The following is a 21,804-nucleotide window of genomic DNA, read 5'->3' on the forward strand; positions in this document are numbered from 1 at the left end:
ATCTGGGGCCCATACATTGTTAAATAACCTAACGACTGAGGTTTCTGTAGCTGCTACTCATCAATAGCTTTATTAAAAGGGTTTTCCAAGATTTTTATATTTGTGACATCTTTAGGATAGGTCATCAATAGCAGATTCCGAGATGGCCAGCCGATCTCGCAACTTATCAAGCACAGCGCTATACATTGTATAGTGGCTGTGTCTGGTATTGCAGCTCAGCTCCCTTTACTTGAATGGGACTGAGTTGTTGATGAGCCCATGAACGTGACATCACTGCCCTAGAGATAGACCGGAGCACCGTGGATGATGGGCAAGGGTACCCGGAGTCGGAACCCCAAGGATTAGATATTCATGACATCAGTATAAAAATCTTGGACAACCCTTTTAGAGAAGAATTACCCCTGATTTTACCTTCTGATTAGATAGACATGTCAGAAGTTAACATCACAGATGGTCGGAGAGACCCTGATTCTTGTGATTGAGCAGGCTGGGGTGGTCTGCGCAATACCCAACACCCCTTAGGTGTTTGAGATTTTGAGGGATGGAAACCTCCATAGAAAGTACTAGCGACAAAGCTCTTTCGCAACCATTGGTGCAGTGGTAAAAGGAACCTCCAAGGACTACTAGGTGGGTTTGGATGCTTTGCAGAGTACCACAGCCAACCTTTAGGAGAACTGCTGAGGTATCGTCTCATGTACCCCACCCATGTTATCTCCCGTGGCTTTTCTATGAAAAAAAAACAAAAAACAATATCCTAGAAAATGGAAAATATTCATGATCTTGTACCACATTTATGTAGAAATGGTTGAGAAAACAAAGACCTGGGATTAGAAACTCTCTGAGGCAACTTCAGAAACTATCATTAAAGTTCCCCCTGCGCTGCCAAACCTCCTGGCTCTTTCTGGCTTAGAAACCTGTAGTTTATGTATAATCACAAGGTATGAAGGAAACTGCAGTAAAATGAAGAATCTGCAATGTGTGTGTGGCATCGGGGACGCTTCATTGCTTCCATGAGACTGGCTTGGAGGGGTTTCTGTAGAGAAATCAAACTTGTTTGTGATCCACTTGGATAGATTTAAAGGGGAACTCCACTTCTGAACAACATTCTTATGGTGGTTCCCAGGTCAAACCAAGATAGAAAAAGGACCTATAACCTCTCTTGACATGTCTGTTTTCCTAACTTCTTGTATCCACATGGTAATAACAATTCTGGAGCATCTATTCGTATGGCTCTATGATGTGCCATTCCTTTATTATTCCTGCTAAAAGTTATGAAGGAATTACTAGCAGTTTATACCAGTTGGGTGTTACCAGTTAGGGGTGTGTGACCCTGCACAGTCTGACGCTATCCAATCAGTGCTGCCAGTGTCGGATTGTGCAGGGGCACAGCCCCAACTGGTAACACCCAGCTGGACCTTCTTTGCAAATTCCTGGCAACTCATTCAAATCTTTTAGCATAAATAATAAAAGGATATATAAAGTATAGGTTGTGACATTACAAACAAAGAAAATTATTTCTGCTGCAGGGTTTTGCTCTGGTAGATAGGGTAAGCGGACGCAGTACAGAGGCAAAAGACAAGTTCTTAACGTAAAACCAATGCGTTACTTTGCAGTCTTGGTGTTTACTTCACACACAATGGAAAGTAGATCTTGGTGTTACTTCACACAAATTGGAAAGTTCATATAAGACATGTCACCTTGATGTCAGTTCTGCCTCGAGCAGTCCATGGCAGGCTTTAGGGGGCCTGTTTCCTCTGCCCATGGGTCTAAGCCCTCCAAACTGGCACCAAGCCTCAGATCCCAACACAGAGATCCTGCTGCTGAGCCCAGCTGCCTATTTAAGGACAGCCAGACGCTGCCAAAAACCCGGAGCGGCAATTAAAATCCAGTCCGGTATTTGACCTCACCTGGCTGCAAATCAGCCCAGCAGCACACACTGGGAGGAAAATACGTGTTTTCCCAGACCATTCCCCTCACTGTGTCACACCGCATACAGATTTCATATAGCATTCAAAATGGTCAGGAGTAGCAAAGTTGGTTTCACTGGTAGGTCACTCAGTGGGGTCTAAGCCTGGCAGATTATCTAGCTGAAAAATCTGATTTGCTAAAGAATCTGCAGCCGAAATTCGTGGCTCGCCCTTGGATTTCTGCCGTGGTTTTGCAGTTTGTCATGCAGAGGATCCTAGTTCAGAGGGTCTCACCTGCGGGTGGCTACCTGCCGTGGTTTCCACTTCCGTACATGACGGAGATTTCACATTGAAAACAATGGAAAGCAGATTTGATGCTGACTTCGACCTGGTATACAGGACAGAATCCACGTGAAATTTCCATGGTGGGAACAGTTGCACTGATGCTACCAGATCTTGATTTCAGAACTTACACAACAAGTTCATAGGAGGCTTTGAATGTTGTCTCGTGTGGTGTACACGAGAGGTGGAGTGATATCATAATAGTAGTGTCTGGTTTCAGAATGAAATGTTCGTTCGTCGATGCCCCGGTGATTAACTGCATTTCTTGATCATAACTTCAATGGCGGCCATTAAGGATTCCTGTAAGAGGCGGAGTCCTGTTATAGCACCAATTCCACGATCGTAGGGATTTCTTTCATGTAGAAAGTAGTCACTGGGTGGTCACTACAGTGTGGGCAAAACCTTTCAGATACATTGAATGGCTCATCAGTCACACAGCTGTGACTTCATTCATGTTAAGTGCCTTGGTCCAGTTGCCTCGAAACTTCTAACCAGTGGTGTCCTACATAGAATCCAGTCACGTTAAAGATATAAAATGAGTGCTGCCATCAACTGGTATCAGATATGGTCACCATAATGACCGGATCACATTGGATCCTAGCAGAAAGACCCAACACCCTTATGATTTGGGAGATGTGGGTACGTACACTGGACTATAGGGGTCATTTATCAAACTGGTGTAAAGTAGAACTGGCTTAGTTGCCCATAGCAACCAATCAGATTCCACCTTTCATTTTGGACAGCTACTTTAGAAAATGAAAGGTAAAATCTGATTGGTTGCTATGGGCAACTAAGCCAGTTCTACTTTAGCTTGATAAATGACCCCATATATAGTATTTAAAGGGGTCAGCCAGTTTCTGGCTACTATTGACCGATGAGTAGGTAGGATGATTATATGACATTAATATTACTAATACTTCATAGACTATTAGTATGGGAATCAACCCCTAAATGAGCAAAACCTGTTCACGGGGCAATGGCGCTTCACCATGGTTGCTCTGTCAAACATCCCATCAAGAAGCTGTTAAGAATGGGACGTCTGTCCTTCTGTACTAATTTATTATGGGACTACCTCCTGTCTGTACCCTCTGTAGTGGCACACAATTAAAGTTTGGCCTTCATTAAAGCTGGGCATGCTACCAATTAGAAAAAAGTCAGCCGAGTCTTGGCTTTTAACATGTCCAAACCTTTGTTACTGCGGGGGATGCGCTTATGACAGCAGCTTATTCCCGTCTCCCCATTGGAAAAACTTGGGCGCGCGTTTATGGATTCAGGAGAAATGGTTGTAAGCTGACAGCTATCTCCTTTAAGAGACTCTTGATGAGAGTGCCACCTGCAGTGGTTCCCAATGAACGCAGCCACGTCGTAGTGTGATCTGGCAATCCTGCTGAATCTTTAGGACCTGGGAGACACAGATTACAGTGTGCTTGTTCCGTTAAAATAAGAGTTGATTACGGGAATCTTATGCTGAATAGTGGAAAGTGACTGTCTCCATATATTTTACTAACGCAAACACCTGAGATGGTGCGTTGCTGGAAATGTTCATAGTACGCCAGCACCGGAGACTGCAGACAGCTGTGTACCATCTCGAGTCAGGTAGGAGCTAAAACGAGGCATCATTTAGTAAAGTAATTATATTGATTTCTATTCAGATGGGTGTTTTGAACCGGCTAATGAACCTTTGCACCTCGACTCTGTAATTATCAGCAATTTCTGGATTCCGAGAAGCCAAGATCAGACCTCATTGTGTCCTGAAACATAGTCTAAAATTGTCACCTCACCCTTTTGTATGAAACAGTAACTCTTCACTGTCAGAAAAACTATGTACATCCCAGCTCTTGCCTTCACCTGTTGCAAGGTTTGAGGCTTCATTTGGTGTATGGTTATGTACGCAGTAAATATGAGACTCCAGTTGCCATCTTCGATGAGCAGTCTGCAGGTGGAAGTATCTAGGAGTGAGCTGTAGTACCAGACATGGTGGAATGGACATACGCTGATCACACATAGTAAATCTTACTAAACCCCATTAACCTTGCCAGTAATCTAACATCAGCTTCCACCAGCCTAAACAAGTGTCTACCATTTCTGTGCCGAAGGGGGCAAGAATATTAACCATGTTGATTCCCCCCCCCTTCTTCTATCTGAGGCTCAAATGCTTGTTATAGAAGAAGCTGGAGCTGTTGAAGGGATTGTGCAGTGGGTTAATATTGATGGCCTATCCTCAGGATAGGTCATCAATATCGGATCGGCGGAGGTTGGACTCCCGGCACCCGCACCTCTTCAAACAGCTGATTGGCAGGGGTGACAGGAGTCAGACACTCACCCCACTGATATTGATGACCTTTCCTGAGAGTAGATCATCAATATTAAACCACTGCTCAACCTTAAAGGGGTTCTCCGGGAATTAAGAAAATTTAAATACTTGAATATTACTTTAGTATAAATATATTCCCAAATACATTTCATTAGCTATAATGGTTTATTTTGTCTCGTGAGCAATCATTAGGAGAAATAAAATGGCCGCTGTTCCATTAGTTCACACAAAACCTGTCCTAATCACACAGCAGGACAAGTTACTATTGTGAGAGTATTGTGCGCAGTACTGGAGACCATATCTCCAGAAGGATTATGATACTTTGGAGAGAGTTCAGAGAAGAGCTACTAAACTGGTACATGGATTGCAGGATAAAACTTACCAGGAAAGATTAAAGGACCTTAACATGTATAGCTTGGAAGAAAGACGAGACAGAGGGGATATGATAGAAACTGCTAAATACATAAAGGGAATCAACAAGGTAAAAGAGGAGAGAATATTTAAAAGAAGAAAAACTGCTACAAGAGGACATAGTTTAAATTAGAGGGGCAAAGGTTTAAAAGTAATATCAGGAAGTATTACTTTACTGAGAGAGTAGTGGATGCATGGAATAGCCTTCCTGCAGAAGTGGTAGCTGCAAATACAGTGGAGGAGTTTAAGCATGCATGGGATGGGCATAAGGCCATCCTTCATATAAGATGGGCCAGGGGCTATCCATAGTATTCAGTATATTGGGCAGACTAGATGGGCCAAATGGTTCTTATCTGCCGACACATTCTATGTTTCTATGTTACGTCACTACACTGAGATAAAGAGCTGCCTCATCCTCCTCTCTGCTCTACTTGTCAGGGATTATGATCCTGAATAGAGATAAAATCTGCAGCTGAATATCTGTGGGAATGGAGTTCACGAGGAGACATGAAGTACAGAGAGGACGGACAGGACAGACTGTGGTAATGGAGACTGCATACAAGTGCTGCTGCTCATTATCTACACCCCCACTATCCTCTCTATACTTCATGCCTCCTAATGAACTCCATTCCTCCATTCCTTCATCTGAAGATCATATTAAACTGTATTCAGGATCATAATTCCTGACAAGTAAGAGAGGAAATGGTGCAGCTCTTAAACTTGTCCTCCTGTGTAAATAGGACAGGCTTTGTGTAGACTAGTAGGATGGCGGCCATTTTTTCCTAATGATTGCTCTCCGGACAAAACGAGCCATTATAACTAATAAAAGGTTTTTAGTCATATATTTATAATGAAGTAATATTTAAGTATTTTCATTTTCTTACTTCCCGGAGAACCCCTTTAACTATAATTTAAGCCTATAGGCACACCTTCATTAGCTGATGGTCAAACGCTCATTTGGCCGTCTGTTACTTCTCCTGACTTCCCTAAATATATTCATGCCTGGTTTGGCCATTTTAAATGTGCATATGTTTTTTATGGGGAAAAAGGAGAAAGCTGCTACTAGACAACCTCTCCTGAGAGAACAGAAGGATCAGGTGTTAAAGTTCAAACCAGTCGGGAGACCTATACGTTAGACTGTCGACCCATCTACTTGGGTCCAGGAGTGAACTAGTTGTAATGTGTCCACCCATAAAAGTGCCTTAATGAAGTGGATACATTTTTTTGAAGGTAATGCCTCTCAAAGTAATATAAATAGCGACATTCAAGTAGCCGCCAAAATACTTGTACGTTGTCAGCACAATTAATCTGAGGTTTTGAAGACAGTTCAGAGAAGCGGACAAAGTGATGAGGTGAGCTGACAGCTAGTTTGTGAGTGATGCCTGGCTTGGAATATTCTTTTGTGTGATATGACCTCATGAAGATGGCCACTTTCTTTTAAATGATCTTCTTGTACTCTAACAAAAGTCATCAAGCTACTGAACTTGTCTTAAAGTGCTGCTCATCTCCCCTGAATTATTGCTTGGGAGAAAAGGTGACCATGCAGTCAAAAGATAGCTGGCAGTTGCCATCAAAAGCTGCAGAACCGTGTGGGGAATTAATTCCCCCCCCCCCCTCAAATATTCTCCAATATTCCCCCAATACTGTTGTTCTAATAGTTTTTCTAGTCCTTCACTTGGCTAATTCCTGGGAGAGATGATGGTGGTAGTGGTGTGTCAAGAGGCACCAGGAAGTTGGGACTACTTAGGGACAAGAGAAGTGCAGTGATGGCAGTGGCAGAGGATTGGTGAGTTGAAGTAATAATTTATATTATATCCTCTAGACCACCTCTTTAACAACTATAAATTTCTGAAGACCATAAAGGCTGAAGAAGTAGCTGTATAACTGGTCACCCACCTTGGCTTTATAAATGGTGAGCTGATATGGAATAACCACAAATATGGAGATATTAATGAGAAAGTAACTACAGTATTATTCTAGTATCAACCAAAGTTAGAAATCTTGTTCCTATTATTACATGGATCTGCATAATCATGAGCATTTGTCTCCATAAGTAGACCAAATATTAACAACGTAGTATGGATTTTTTTCCAGTGTGCAGTGAATTGTTTAATTTTTTGTAGGATAGATATGGTAGGATCATTTAAATCTTCTAGCCAGACTTGATAAGAGAAGATTTTCTTCTCTTGTAGGACTTTTTAGGGGTTCCACAGCTATCATGTCTTTGGCTGTTGTGTTTCTTGGTGGATATGTTTGCAATGTTTATTATCCAGGTTCCTCTGTCCTGTTGCTTCTGTAACTAATGTAAATTTAAAATGAATTGGTCAATTGTTACTTGAGCACTAGAAACCTCCACGGCTATAGTACATGAAGAGCGTTGGACAATTATTGCTTACACTTTGCCAGCCATCTTTTCCCCAGTAGACCTCACTAATTATGATCGTAAGTGAATTAGCAAATGCTATGTTCTACAATGTCCACACTTGGAACAACTTTGCTTTCTTTGCAGCTGCAGAATAAAGGTTTAGTTACACAGATTAAGGTTTGGTCTGGCGTATGACCAGAAGTCTTGGTCTCAGAACTACATTAGCTGAAGAAACACATGAAGAGCAGGAGATATTAAGAGCTCAGAATAAGAACTTACATCTGGGCATGGGCACTATTGACAAGACCCCTATTATGAAAATAACATTCCACGTCTTGAAGTCCTACTGGCACTGCCACAGCTATCAATTTGCCATAAAATCTCTGAGACTACCACCCATAATTATATTAAAGGAAATGATTTTCTCAAAGAACATGGCTAATGGGCATAATATGTGAGGAATCAGAAACTCTGCCATGGGAAATCTGGTCTGACTAAGGGTAGTCTTCTCAAAGGAGTGGTCTTTTGAAGAGGTTTCATAACTGAATCTGTGTTGATGAATTTGTAGCTTACCGTATTCTATTACAAGGCAGTGACTTCGGTTATGTGGCTCATCAATGCCAAACTATGAGACTATGTCAGAAGATGCCTCCATAGTTGTTGAAGGCCAATTTGTCCTACGACTAGACTGCACTTTGTACCTTGGAGCTTGTTAGTTGAAGACTCAGATGGGCAATGCCCACAAAATTGTCCTGAGACTCCAATGTTCATTGATCAGGGCGCTGTGTCGTCTTGTCTTAGATCACACAAAAGTTGAAGCCAATGTATCTCCTGGTGGTCCTTTTGTGGTTACTTTGGGTCAAATGATATTACGTGGCACTGTTCTGTGGTGTAATCCTGAGTATAGGACCAGGTGCTGCATAGTATTCTTCACATCTAGAATACCCTCTGTTGCCAATGATCCTGTGTACTATGCTCCAAATTACACACTCTGGCCGTCTGAACTGTGCTGCACTGTACAGCACTGGGTCTTCTCTATATGTACAATAGTGATATGTCTACAGAATGCTTACTGTTCATAAGTCCATGAGTGGTCCCAAAGGTATTTCACTATGAGCCCCCGGCCATTGCACTGTGATGTCATCGCTTGGCCCTGTCTTATGTTAGTTAATTCAACAAATACCTACTTAATAAAAAGAGTTAAAAGGAAACATACACTTGACCCCAATACCAATAATATTTAAAGGGATTCTGTCACCAAGTTTTGGGCTGTAGAGCTGCGGACATGCACGGCTAGATCGCCGCTAGCATGTCCGCAATATATCTGTCCTATAGGGCTGTGTGCTTTTAATTTCTTTAAAAAAGGATTTTATAGATATGTAAATTAGTCTTGTATGTGTCCAAGGGGCTGTACTAACCTTCCTGGAGCCCAGCCATGCCCGCCTGTGAAGGAGCCCAGCACCGCCTATGTCCTCCGAATCTCCTCCTTTCATCAACTATAGATTGCCGTAATCTCGCGATGCGCGAGCTCGGTATAATGTTCCTTCCCTGTGCTGGCATCAGCCTCAGGGAAAGAACTGCGCGAGCTCGCGCATCGCGAGATTACGGCAATCTATAGTTGATGAAAGGAGGAGATTCGGAGGACATAGGCGGTGCTGGGCTCCTTCACAGGCGGGCATGGCTGGGCTCCAGGAAGGTTAGTACAGCCCCTTGGACACATACAAGACTAATTTACATATCTATAAAATCCTTTTTTAAAGAAATTAAAAGCACACAGCCCTATAGGACAGATATATTGCGGACATGCTAGCGGCGATCTAGCCGTGCATGTCCGCAGCTCTACAGCCCAAACTTGGTGACAAAATCCCTTTAATTTCTGCAAGTACATGACTTTAAAGCGGTTATGCTATGGTTTGATCTAATAAATGAAAATCGGACATTATATAGTACACAACAATGTCTAACAGAGCTAACACCAGCCCTGTACTTCACGTGGATCCAGAGATTTACCCTTCATTGCTCTATTTGTTCTGCTAGATTTATTTTTCAAGCTGATAGCTCAGAGGGAGCTTGTTTTCTGCTGCAGCTCTCTCCCTATCACAGCTCAGGAGGCGTGTCCATTCTGCTGTAGCTCTCTCCCTATCACAGCTCAGGGGGGTTGTCTTTTCTGCTGCAGCTCTCTCCCTATCACAGCTCAGGGGGGTTGTCTTTTCTTCTACAGTTGTCTCCCTATCGCAGCTCAGAGTGTTTGCCTTTGCTCAGGGGGTGTCTCCTTGCTCTCTGTAGCAGTCAGCACTTCTAACAGTAGATATGGCCGTTGGCAGTTGAAGGATGGAATCATGGAAATGAGCATGTGTGACCACCTCAGTAGATGAACGTGCACATTACTATACAGAATAAACACCAGGGGGCACCGTTATAGTGAAAGTAAATTAGAATATCTCACAACTGGAGCATTTTGGTAACAGAAAGTAAATTACAAATGAAACTGAAGTTTTTCATGATGCATTGTAGTAAAATAACACTTAATGGTGGCACAACCCCTTTACAAACACTAAGACTCAAAAGTGTTCCTTATATTGTAACAGCACAACAGAGATGTTTCCTGATGCAAAATGACAAGCTGTAGTTTAGAAGCAACGCTGAATCCATTCCAGACTCGATCACCATTTAGTAAGGGCGCACGGCTGTTGTTTTTCATGCACAAATCACTCCCAGCTGCATGTGCTCCTCAAGCTATTGTAATCCTAGAACCTAGGCCTGTGGTCATGTGCCAGACCAAGCATTCATCTCTGTAACTAATGGCTACGTGCATGTGCTGAAGGCCTTAAATACAAAGGGATGGAAGTCAGATTTGTAATAAAGGGGAAGGATTGATATTTATATGGGCCCAGACGAATCATTATCTGGCCAGATGTCTACTAGGGTTCTGCAAACAATATCCTGTCAATAGTCCTAAGACTTCTGGCCATAGATGTTAAAGTTCTTCTTTAATCTGACTAGTTTTTTAATAATTTTCCTAATGAGAATTTTATAATATTATATTTTTTTGGGGTGGGTGAATAGTCTTTCTACTGGCAAATCTCTCGTTGGTCCAGTTTTGGGTAAAGGTGAATGGACAGTCATGTTTAAAGAGCATTTGTCAGCAGATTTGTCCCAATGAAACCGGCTGACCTGTTACATGTGCATTTGGCAGCTGAAGGCATCTGTGTAGGTCCCATATTCATATGTGCCCGCATTGCTAAGGAAAATTATGTTTTACTAATATTTGAAAATGTGCCTCTTAGGGCTCTTTCACACTTGCGTTCTTGTCTTCCGGCATAGAGTTCCGTCGTCGGGGCTCTATGCCGGAAGAATCCTGATCAGGATTATCCTAATGCATTCTGAATGGAGAAAAATCCGTTCAGGATGCATCAGGATGTCTTCAGTTCCGGACCGGAACGTTTTTTGGCCGGAGAAAATACCGCAGCATGCTGCGCTTTTTGCTCCGGCCAAAAATCCTGAAGACTTGCCGCAAGGCCGGATCCGGAATTAATGCCCATTGAAAGGCATTGATCCGGATCCGGCATTAAGCTAAACGTCGTTTCGGCGCATTGCCGGATCCGACATTTAGCTTTTTCTGAATGGTTACCATGGCTGCCAGGACGCTAAAGTCCCGGCAGCCATGGTAAAGTGTGGTGGGGAGCGGGGGAGCAGTATACTTACCGTCCGTGCGGCTCCCGGGGCGCTCCAGAGTGACGTCAGGGCGCCCCACGTGCATGGATGACGTGATCGCATGGCACGTCATCCATGCGCATGGGGCGCTCTGACGTCATTCTGGAGCGCCCCGGGAGCCGCACGGACTGTAAGTATACCGCTCCCCGCTCCTACTATGGCAACCAGGACTTTAATAGCGTCCTGGCTGCCATAGTAACACTGAACGCATTTTGAAGACGGATCCGTCTTCAAATGCTTTCAGTTCACTTGCGTTTTTCCGTATCCGGCGTGTAATTCCGGCAAGTGGAGTACATGACGGATCCGGACAACGCAAGTGTGAAAGAGCCCTAAGAGCAATGGGGGCGTTACCATTACACTTAGAAGCTTAGCCCTTTATGCAACTGCTGCGCCCTCTCCACTTTGATTGACAGGGCCAGGCAGTATAAACGTGATCACGCCTGGCCCTGACTTCTCCTAAAGTTTCGCACTGTGCCATGTGCTTCAGTATCCGTCACAGTAAAGAGGCTCGCCAGCAGTTCTCTTCTGCACTGTGAGCCTCTTTCCTGTACCGCTCCTGCGCAAGATGCTCTGCGCCGTGCACTTCAGTGAGACTTTAGGAAGAGTCAGGGCAGGAGTGATCACGTTTATATTGGCTGGTGCTGTCCAATGAAAGTGCAGAGGGTAAGCTAGTTGCCTCTAAGTGTAAAGGCAACGCCCCCATTGCTCCTAGAGGCTCATTTGCACATGCTAAAACATCATTTTTCTCAGCAATGCGGACACATATGAACATGGGACCAACACAGATGCCTTCAGCTGCCAAGTGCACATGTAACAGGTCAACCAGTGTCATAGGGACAAAGCTGCTGACAGATGCCCTTTAATACTTTTGAAAAGTAAATGTGCAGAGAGACATGTCAGAAGGTGTTAATAGAGTCCGGGCACTGAGAGCCCCTCTGACCACCATGATCTTCTGACTTCACTTGATGACTCTGACTCTTTGTTTTGGTGCCTGGACCCCGACCAAAGTAAAGTTCGACTAAGACCCCCACCTGTTGCTAAAATAAAAAGACTGCACACCTATCGGAGTCTGTCGCCCTTTAGTGTCTCTCAGAAGAGACTTCATTTGAGCAATAGGTGGTGGACACCTTCACTGGTACCATCTGACGTGTCTGTGACATGTAGAGATTGTTCTATGTGATCCTGTGTATTGCACGGTCAAATCATGGCAGATCCATGTGTGTTTTTTTTATATGTGCGGCTGGTCAGGGAATAGATGACTTATTACCTGAGGGGGGTTCTCAGTTTTGTACTGTAGATACATATCTGTGAAGGCATCCATGACGCAACCAGACTTGTGTTCACTACATTAATCCTCTGGCATAGCAACAGGTGATGTACATACTCTGTAGCTCCGTCATTCTAGACAATCTTCTCAGCGTACGTGCATGAAATCAAGTGTGTCCTAAAATCACTTGCAAAAAGAAAGTCTAGTCTTTTTCTCTTCTGGCGGCTCTTTAAAAATGTTATTCGGGTATTTCTGATAAAGCGGGTGACCATACATGACATCTCTTCAACGGCATCTGTCAGCAGATTTGTCCCCATCAAAATGGCAGTTGCAGACATCTGTGTTGGTCCCATGTTCATATGTGTCCGCAATGCTGAGAAAAATGGAGTTGTAATATATGCAAATGAGCCTCTAGGAGCAACGGGGGCGTTACCATTACACCTAGAGGCTCTGCTCTCTCTACAACTGCTGCGTCCTCTGCTTTTTCATTGACGGGACCAGGTGTCATCACATTTACACTGCCTGGCCCTATCCAACAAAGTGCAAAGGGGAATGCAGTTGCAAGGAGAGCTGAGCCTCGAGGTGTAACGGTAACGCCCCCGTTGCTCCTAAAGGCTCATTTGCATATATTAAAACTCAATTTTTCTCAGCAATGTGGACACACATGATCATGGACACCAAACCTATATCCCCACCTATAATCAACTCCTATACACCATAGAATAGAACACAGATAGAAGTCTGTGTTGTTCAATAATAAGTAACAAGCTAATCACACATCCGTCATGGGTATAGTATACATTTTCTATTAAACATATATTGCAGACATGATTGGCATACACAAATAAACTAAAAAGGTTAAAAACACCAACATAGAGGGGGTGACCACACGGCAGGATAAATGCAGTAAAGTGCAAAAAGTATTTTTAGGGAGGTACTATAAAGCTGACGGAGAAACGCGCTTCGGGGCGTGCTGGTGGTCTGACCTGAGGCTGGTTGGTACTATATAGATATCTGCTTATATACTTTGTATTATACTGCATCGCTTATTTTTTACATGTTATTTGATCTGTACTATTTATAGCCATACCATTAGGCTGTGTGTATAAGGCTACTTTCACACTTGCGTTTTGGCTATCCGTTTGTGAGATCCGTTCAGGGCTCTCACAAGCGGTCTTGCCCAAATGCATTCTGAATAGAAAAGGATCCGCTCAGAGTGCATCAGTTTGCCTCCGTTCCGTCTCCATTCCGCTTTGGAGAGGGACACCAAAAGGCTGTCTGCAGCGTTTTGGTGTCTGCCTGACGAAACTGAGCCAAACGGATCCGTCCTGACACACAATCTAAGTCAATGGGGACGGATCCGTTTTCACTGACGCAATCTGGCACAACAGAAAACGGATCCGTCCGCCATTGACTTTCAATGGTGTTCAAGACTGATCCGTTTTGGCGATGTTACAGATAATACAAACTGATCCATTCTGAACGGATGCAGACGGCTGTATTATCTGAACGGATCTGTCCATGACGGATCTGCACAAAACGCGAGTGTGAAAGTAGCCTAAGGGTCCATTCACACGTCCGTTGTTTCTTTCCTGATCTGTTCCGTTTTTTGCGGAACAGATCTGGACCAGATCTGAACCCATTCATTTTCAATGGGTCCTGAAAAAAATCGGACAGCACAATGTCAGATTTTTTATTTTTTTTTAGGACCCATTGAAAATGAATAGGTGCAGAACTGGTCCAGATCTGTTCTGCAAAAAACGGAACAGATCAGGAAAGAAACAACGGACGTGTTAATGGACCCTAATACTTATTTATGTACTCTTGAATCTGCACTTTATAGTACCTCCCTAAAAATACTTTTTGTACTTTACTGTATTTATCCTGCCGTGTGGTCACCACCTCCTATGTTGGTGTTTTTAACCTTATTTATTTGTGTATGCCAATCATGTCTGCAATATATGTTTAATAAAAATGTGATACTATAACCATGATGGATGTGTGATCAAATATGAACATGGGACCAACACAGATGCCTTCAGCTGCCAGGAGCACAAGTAACAGGTCATCCAGTGTCATAGGTACAAAACTGCTGACAGATGCCCTTTAAGAAGTGATCTATCTATATCTGTATCTTTCTCTCCATCCATCCACCTACTCGATCTATCTATCTCATATCTATCTATACCTCATAGCGGTCTCTTGATCATCTATCACTCTCTCTCTCCATCCATCCACCTACTCTATCTATCTATCCATCCATCCACAGACATGGGTGATTATTTCCCTAGTTGTATGATTTTCAGGCAAGGGCTCAGAAATGATAGAAATAAGTATTTACTCTCCTTGTCACGCGCCTCTGCGTGTGATGGCAGCGACAGCAGCAACCAATGAAACCAGCGGAGCCGTTTTATAAGATGCAGATATACCAGCAGTGATCAGATATTTTAGGGTGACACCGGAGAGCGGCATTTCTTTTGTCCTGCTGATTGGAAATAGGGAGTCTTTGTTGGTCCCAAGTCATTGCCTGGAAAGCAGGGAATAACGTAAATCCAGAAACCATCAGCTGTCTCCTGCATTTCAGCACCCGGAAAGAGCCTGCCTGGTAAGGATGGGATTCGGCTTGGGCATTTTTAACCAGTTTGCTGCCACAGGAGGCGATTCCGTAACCATGCTTACATGACTGATGCTGTACGGGCTTGTCATCTTGCTAGCTGAGCATCCTTTTCTATTTTAACTTTCCTCCTAGATAATGTGGTTTATTCTAGCAGCTTGGATGGCGGCAAAGCATGTTATTTTTATGGAGAGCATGGTATTGTCGCTTTCAATGTAGAACGGTATATTATACGGTATATTTGACATAATGTGGGCGATCGGCAGCAGTGATCCATAGTTTACAGAAGAGCTGAATTCATTGCTTAACTCTTTACAGGCTTGATTGCCCAGGCATCGTGATAGGGCTTAGTTGACTAGGTGGTCTTATTGGACAGCTCCTTGTATTTCAGGCTCCCCTGAGGTCAGCCGATCACCGGGGTGTGCCAGCACAGTAAATGTGCCACGTCAGGGGCCATAAAGTGATGCAAGCTGCCCATTGAAGTAAGAAGGTGCCGTTGATTCCTATAGACGCCTGCTATCTCTTAGAGCTGTATCTGACTCTATTGGATGTGACTGGCTTTAGAACTGGACTTGACTCAAGGTTAACCTGCAGGACTCCAGGTGGTACCTTGGGTAGGTTCATTTCGATTAAACCATACCACCCGGACGATGCTGGTTGTTGTCACAGTTGACGTAAGGGAATCAGTTACTTGATCCCAGACCGTTCATCACATTATCGTCTGCCGTAGGACAGGTTCTCATTCCGCCTGCATTGTTTGACACCATACAGTGATGCACGTAGTCCACGAAAAAAACTAAAATCTAAATAAAACGCTCCGATGACTTGATAACGGCATGCATTTATTTAGGCATCTGTCAGATGCCTCTGACTAACATAAATTGATTCTGGCGGCGAACTCTTGTTTTCCGTCCAAAAATAATCTGAAAATTTAAAAGTAACATGAGTAATGATCGAAACGATATAAAAAGTAATATAAATGGTCTCATTAAACATGAAACTTGACAGTATGAAAATAAAGTTTGGGTGCTCCCGTCGTCTCGGATTCCATTTATATATTACTATTATTTATCTATATTGTGCCAGAAGTATTTTTCATGGATGTATGTGCCAGTCACATCTGATAAATGGTATTTATATGCCAAATAGTCTCCCATGGAAGCATGGAATATGCTTTCTATTGCTCATCCGAGTTTACTTGGTTTCATGCTCTAAAATCACCCCTTTTCCTGTAGATCTGATTCTTTATGCTCTTGTTCCTTGCAGACAACTGCTTGATAATCTAGACCCTCAAAAGACTGTACATTGGGAAGAAACACACTAACAGAAATATTTAAAGGGCGCGTCCTCCCTTGGAACCATTCTATTTTGCATTGTCGATCCAGTGTATCTAGAATGTAAAAAAGACTTTGCAGGAGGTCTTCCTTAAAAAAATAATATTATTCTGTTTCTATAGCTCCTATGCATCTCCGTGGTAACAGACGACAAACAATCCTTGTGTAGTCTGATCCTGCAGTCAGTCATCCGCCTGTCCTCAACATGTAACATATATTTAGTAGGTTAGTAAAAAAGTCGGAGACCGATAGAAGGGACCATGACTTCAATACAAGACTATACAGGGTTTGTTTGTTACCATGGAGAAGCATACTGTATATGTGCATGAGAGCTGTGGAAACAAAACAATGCAATTTTTTTAAAATTTAAGTGTTTTGCAAAGTTGCTTAATTTTTTTTATTTTCATGGAAGAATAAAAATAAACCGGTTGCGAAGATGTATCCTTTGATTTACTGTATTCCTTAAGGAGGTTGTCTTCTTGGCGAGAACCTCTTTAGGCCACATGTTTAGAGAAATCCACATTCTTTGAGTTGAAACCACATGCTGTATCCGGCAGAGGCGCACAAGGACTCTAATTGAAAACACTGATTTTTATTGTGCTGCAGGACTGATGGTAGACACGCGAGCATTGCAGCTGATCACTGGCCTCAGAGGTGTTATTGCTTTATGGTTGACATGCCCCTTAGATTCACAATTTTGGTGTGTGTGAGAGATATAAATAAATAAATTAATAAAAATAAATATATATATATATATATATATATATATATATATATATATATATACAGTACAGACCAAAAGTTTGGACACACCTTCTCATTCAAAGAGTTTTCTTTATTTTCATGACTATGAAAATTGTAGATTCACACTGAAGGCATCAAAACTATGAATTAACACATGTAGAATTATATACATAACAAAAAAGTGTGAAACAACTGAAAATATGTCATATTCTAGGTTCTTCAAAGTAGCCACCTTTTGCTTTGATTACTGCTTTGCACACTCTTGGCATTCTCTTGATGAGCTTCAAGAGGTAGTCACCTGAAATGGTTTTCACTTCACAGGTGTGCCCTGTCAGGTTTATTAAGTGGGATTTCTTGCCTTATAAATGGGGTTGGGACCATCAGTTGCGTTGTGGAGAAGTCAGGTGGATACACAGCTAATAGTCCTACTGAATAGACTGTTAGAATTTGTATTATGGCAAGAAAAAAGCAGCTAAGTAAAGAAAAACGAGTGGCCATCATTACTTTAAGAAATGTCGGTCAGTCAGTCCGAAAAATTGGGAAAACTTTGAAAGTGTCCCCAAGTGCAGTCACAAAAACCATCAAGCGCTACAAAGAAACTGGGTCACATGCGGACCGCCCCAGGAAAGGAAGACCAAGAGTCACCTCTGCTGCGGAGGATAAGTTGATCCGAGTCACCAGCCTCAGAAATCGCAGGTTAACAGCAGCTCAGATTAGAGACCAGGTCAATGCCACACAGAGTTCTAGCAGCAGACACATCTCTAGAACAACTGTTAAGAGGAGACTGTGTGAATCAGGCCTTCATGGTAGAATATCTGCTAGGAAACCACTGCTAAGGACAGGCAACAAGCAGAAGAGACTTGTTTGGGCTAAAGAACACAAGGAATGGACATTAGACCAGTGGAAATCTGTGCTTTGGTCTGATGAGTCCAAATTTGAGATCTTTGGTTCCAACCACCGTGTCTTTGTGCGACGCAGAAAAGGTGAACGGATGGACTCTACATGCCTGGTTCCCACCGTGAAGCATGGAGGAGGAGGTGTGATGGTGTGGGGGTGCTTTGCTGGTGACACTGTTGGGGATTTATTCAAAATTGAAGGCATACTGAACCAGCATGGCTACCACAGCATCTTGCAGCGGCATGCTATTCCATCCGGTTTGCGTTTAGTTGGACCATCATTTATTTTTCAACACACAAAGACCCTAAACACACCTCCAGGCTGTGTAAGGGCTATTTGACCATGAAGGAGAGTGATGGGGTGCTGCGCCAGATGACCTGGCCTCCACAGTCACCGGACCTGAACCCAATCGAGATGGTTTGGGGTGAGCTGGACCGCAGAGTGAAGGCAAAAGGGCCAACAAGTGCTAAGCATCTCTGGGAAGTCCTTCAAGACTGTTGGAAGACCATTTCAGGTGACTACCTCTTGAAGCTCATCAAGAGAATGCCAAGAGTGTGCAAAGCAGTAATCAAAGCAAAAGGTGGGTACTTTGAAGAACCTAGAATATGACATATTTTCAGTTGTTTCACACTTTTTTGTTATGTATATAATTCCACATGTGTTAATTCATAGTTTTGATGCCTTCAGTGTGAATCTACAATTTTAATAGTCATGAAAATAAAGGAAACTCTTTGAATGAGAAGGTGTCCAAACTTTTGGTCTGTACTGTGTGTGTATGTGTGTAAAATATATATATATATATATATATATATATATATATATATAATTACAGTACGTTACTTATCTTGCACGGATTGTGAGTTACAGTGTGTGTATATATGTGTATATAGTAGTAGTGTGTGTGTGTGTGTATATATATATATATTCCAGGGCTGCATTCACTATTCTGCTCATTGGCATTGGAAACATCTTAACTAAGCTATACTGTCTGTAGTGGGACAGCTTTTCCTATCTCAGATTGGGTATAGTTCCTAGTGTAAAGATGGCATTTCCCAGACTATAAATCAACAGAGCCAATCCTATGTGGACATTAAAATAACAGAAAAGGACTAAAGGATTATGGCTCTGAAGCCTGCAGAATTGTGAAAGCAGCTCTGGACTATACTACAAACTGCTCAGAATTAGTAAGTCTTTATGTAAAACTGTAAAAGGTGAATATATACAACGCACGAACCCTAAGGTATAAAGTTTATAAAAGTGTGTGGAGATTGTGAGCAAGAAGTGCTGATCGTGGCAGACATTTTTGAACCTCCTATCAGTAGAAAGCAGCCTGATTTTGATAATGGGGAACAGTAGGTGTTGTTTCCCTGCAAGGCACATGTAACAAAGTTAGATTTAAAGATTAGAAAAACATGGCTGCTTTCTCCTAAGAATAGCTCCATGCCTGTCCACAGGTTGTGTGCGGTATTGCAGCTCTGCCCCATCCACTTCCATGCGGTTGAGTTGCAATACCAGACACCGTTTCTGGAAGAAAGCAGCCAAGTTCTTCTAATCCTGTCCAAACCTTTTAATAAGTGATATCTGTGCTTTCTGAAGGCACTAGCCTAAGCTCAACGCTTGGGAATTATTACTACCCATATCTACTCTGATGAACTTCAAAGGAATGGACGCTCAATATGAAAATGTGACGTATCATGAGATTTTTATCTATATAACAAATGTGCAATATTCTCTTACAGAAAAAGATCTACAAGTACAAAAAGGTCTTGAGTAACCCAAATCGCTGGGAGGTTGTGTTGAAGGAGATTAGGTCCTTGGTGGATATGGCACTGACCTCCCCATTGCAAGATGACTCCATCCACCAGGCACCACTAGAAATTGTCTCCAACCTACTATCAGAGGTAAGTGTTTAGTAGCAGTAACCAAGTTACCTAACTCATAACAATGGGCCTAAATTGATAGAAGTCATCATTCCATGTGCTAGCTGTGGCAAACTGTGTCAGTCCTGTTCACAGTAATCTGTAGATGGACAGATGGTGGAAATCAAAAGTTTAAGTTCTTTAAGAAATTAATGAGCAATGGACAGGAAAATCCCAAAATTTCCAGTCTACACATCCTCTGACATAAGAGCTTTGCCGAGGATCTTCCGGCCCCTTATAGATATTGGTTCCCAACAAAATTCACACAATTTCCCACCAAATGAAAATTCCTACCATAAGAGGATATCATGGGCTCCGTAAAGATTGAGGAACATATTCCACCCAAATTTTGTATCACTTTCTGCACGTCAACTCAACCAGATATAAATCGCGTCACATGCAAATTAGCCCAAACCCCGAAGAGCATGTGTTATAAGCGGCTTCTCCTCCTCTATATAACAGGTAGTCTCAGTAGGGTTCCACCAGCGACCTTAACCTGTTTATAATATGATGACTCATTCCTATTAAGCTGTCAGTAAAATTAATGTCCTTGGTTCATTGTATGTAAAGAAAGTTTTCTCCATCGAGGAAGCAACATTTTAATATGCTTTGGCACAATTAATTTTGTACACAATGATGTGTCCAAAGAAAGGAACAATTTGTTTTTCTGTTCTCCATCTGGGACTAGTTGGAAATCCAACGATTTTCATGCTAACTGTAAACACTTCAGTCTCTTCCGTTCACACTCGATGGCAGAAGGCTGGAACAACAATTAATATCAAGCATTAAGTCATTTTTCAGAAAGGCAGAGATTATTCTCATCCTGCAGATTAGTCACAGTCCAGATGCTTTAGGAATGTTCATGGAGGGGTGGTCGGGGATAATTAAATTGTAGAGTTACCTTTAGGGATTCTTTTTGAAAATATTGAGGAAATTGCAATTTCCAAATCTCATGTTAGAATAGTTCCCCTTAGGAAAGGACCTGTCTGAGTATCAACGTATGGTTTTGATGAATTCAGAGCCTCGCAGACTTGTGTGCTGAATACAAGATGTTTTATGACACCCTGCGTTTTCTCTCCATCGACTACAAAATTGGTCTTTAGGTCCCCAGTATTATGAATGTTTGGTTTCTTGCATTTGGAACTCTGGAACAGATTTCCATTAGTTAAAACCCATTGTTTTTGGCACCAGAAGTTGGAATATCAAATAAGATCACCTCTTTGCCAGATGTGGTCCACCACCACATTCAGGGGACATCAAGATGTCGCCTAAATCCACTATCGGGCATACTATGTTCAGCTAGACACAGGATGAGGGCTTGGCATACACACACAGTAAAGGCTTGTTTATATGGCCATATTTGCCACATTCCTTGTTAATGATGAAGCAGAAGACTCTTGCAATTCTTGGCACAGTGCGCTGTCTAGTTGGCTTTTGCTGGCGCTTAGGCTGCACGGTGCCCTCAAATGCAGAGGGTATTTGGCCCACACTTCTCTATGCAGTCTAATATCTACCTTACATAGGCATGTATCTGCATTTTGGGCTGCTCACTGCGATACCACTCCATGCTGATTGCACTGACAGGATCCTGGTGATCCAGGCACATAGATCGGATAGATTGGTTTCAGTGTAAAGCTTGTTTTTTTTGCCTTGTAGGGAGAGTACTTTTCACAAAAATACTTCATAATGTTCTATAAACATGAAGAATCTCTGATTGAATGGGCGAGCCTCTCGACATTCATGGTTGTCTTCTATTGCCTTTTTACACATAGGATCCCTAACCTCTAATGCAGTATGAGTTTATTTAGGGTGGAATTGCCCTTCTTACCCCACATGACTGATGATTTGAACACTTTTCCATGTCCGTCTTTCACCTGTGATGTGTTTCCTGTGGTGTTTTCAAAGAGATAATTGTTGATGATTTATTCCTGCAGAACATTAACCTAACCACTCAGGAGCATGAAAGCATAATTGTG

The 21,804-nt window shown here is 42.5% G+C and overlaps 1 protein-coding gene across 4 annotated transcripts in view; it reads left to right on the top strand.

Annotated features, from left to right (window-relative positions):
• The window catches only part of LOC122920239 (c-Maf inducing protein), a 162,309-nt gene that overhangs the window by 78,235 nt on the left and 62,270 nt on the right, over window positions 1-21,804 (top strand). For all 4 annotated transcript variants that reach the window (XM_044269580.1, XM_044269581.1, XM_044269582.1 and 1 more), the window contains exons 4-5: window positions 19,649-19,810; window positions 21,763-21,804. In XM_044269580.1, the coding sequence (XP_044125515.1) occupies window positions 19,649-19,810; window positions 21,763-21,804 (204 nt within the window). The remainder of the gene's footprint in view (window positions 1-19,648; window positions 19,811-21,762) is intronic.

This window comes from Bufo gargarizans, chromosome 10 (assembly GCF_014858855.1).
Source record: "Bufo gargarizans isolate SCDJY-AF-19 chromosome 10, ASM1485885v1, whole genome shotgun sequence".
In the NCBI taxonomy this organism is placed as follows: Eukaryota; Metazoa; Chordata; class Amphibia; order Anura; family Bufonidae; genus Bufo; species Bufo gargarizans.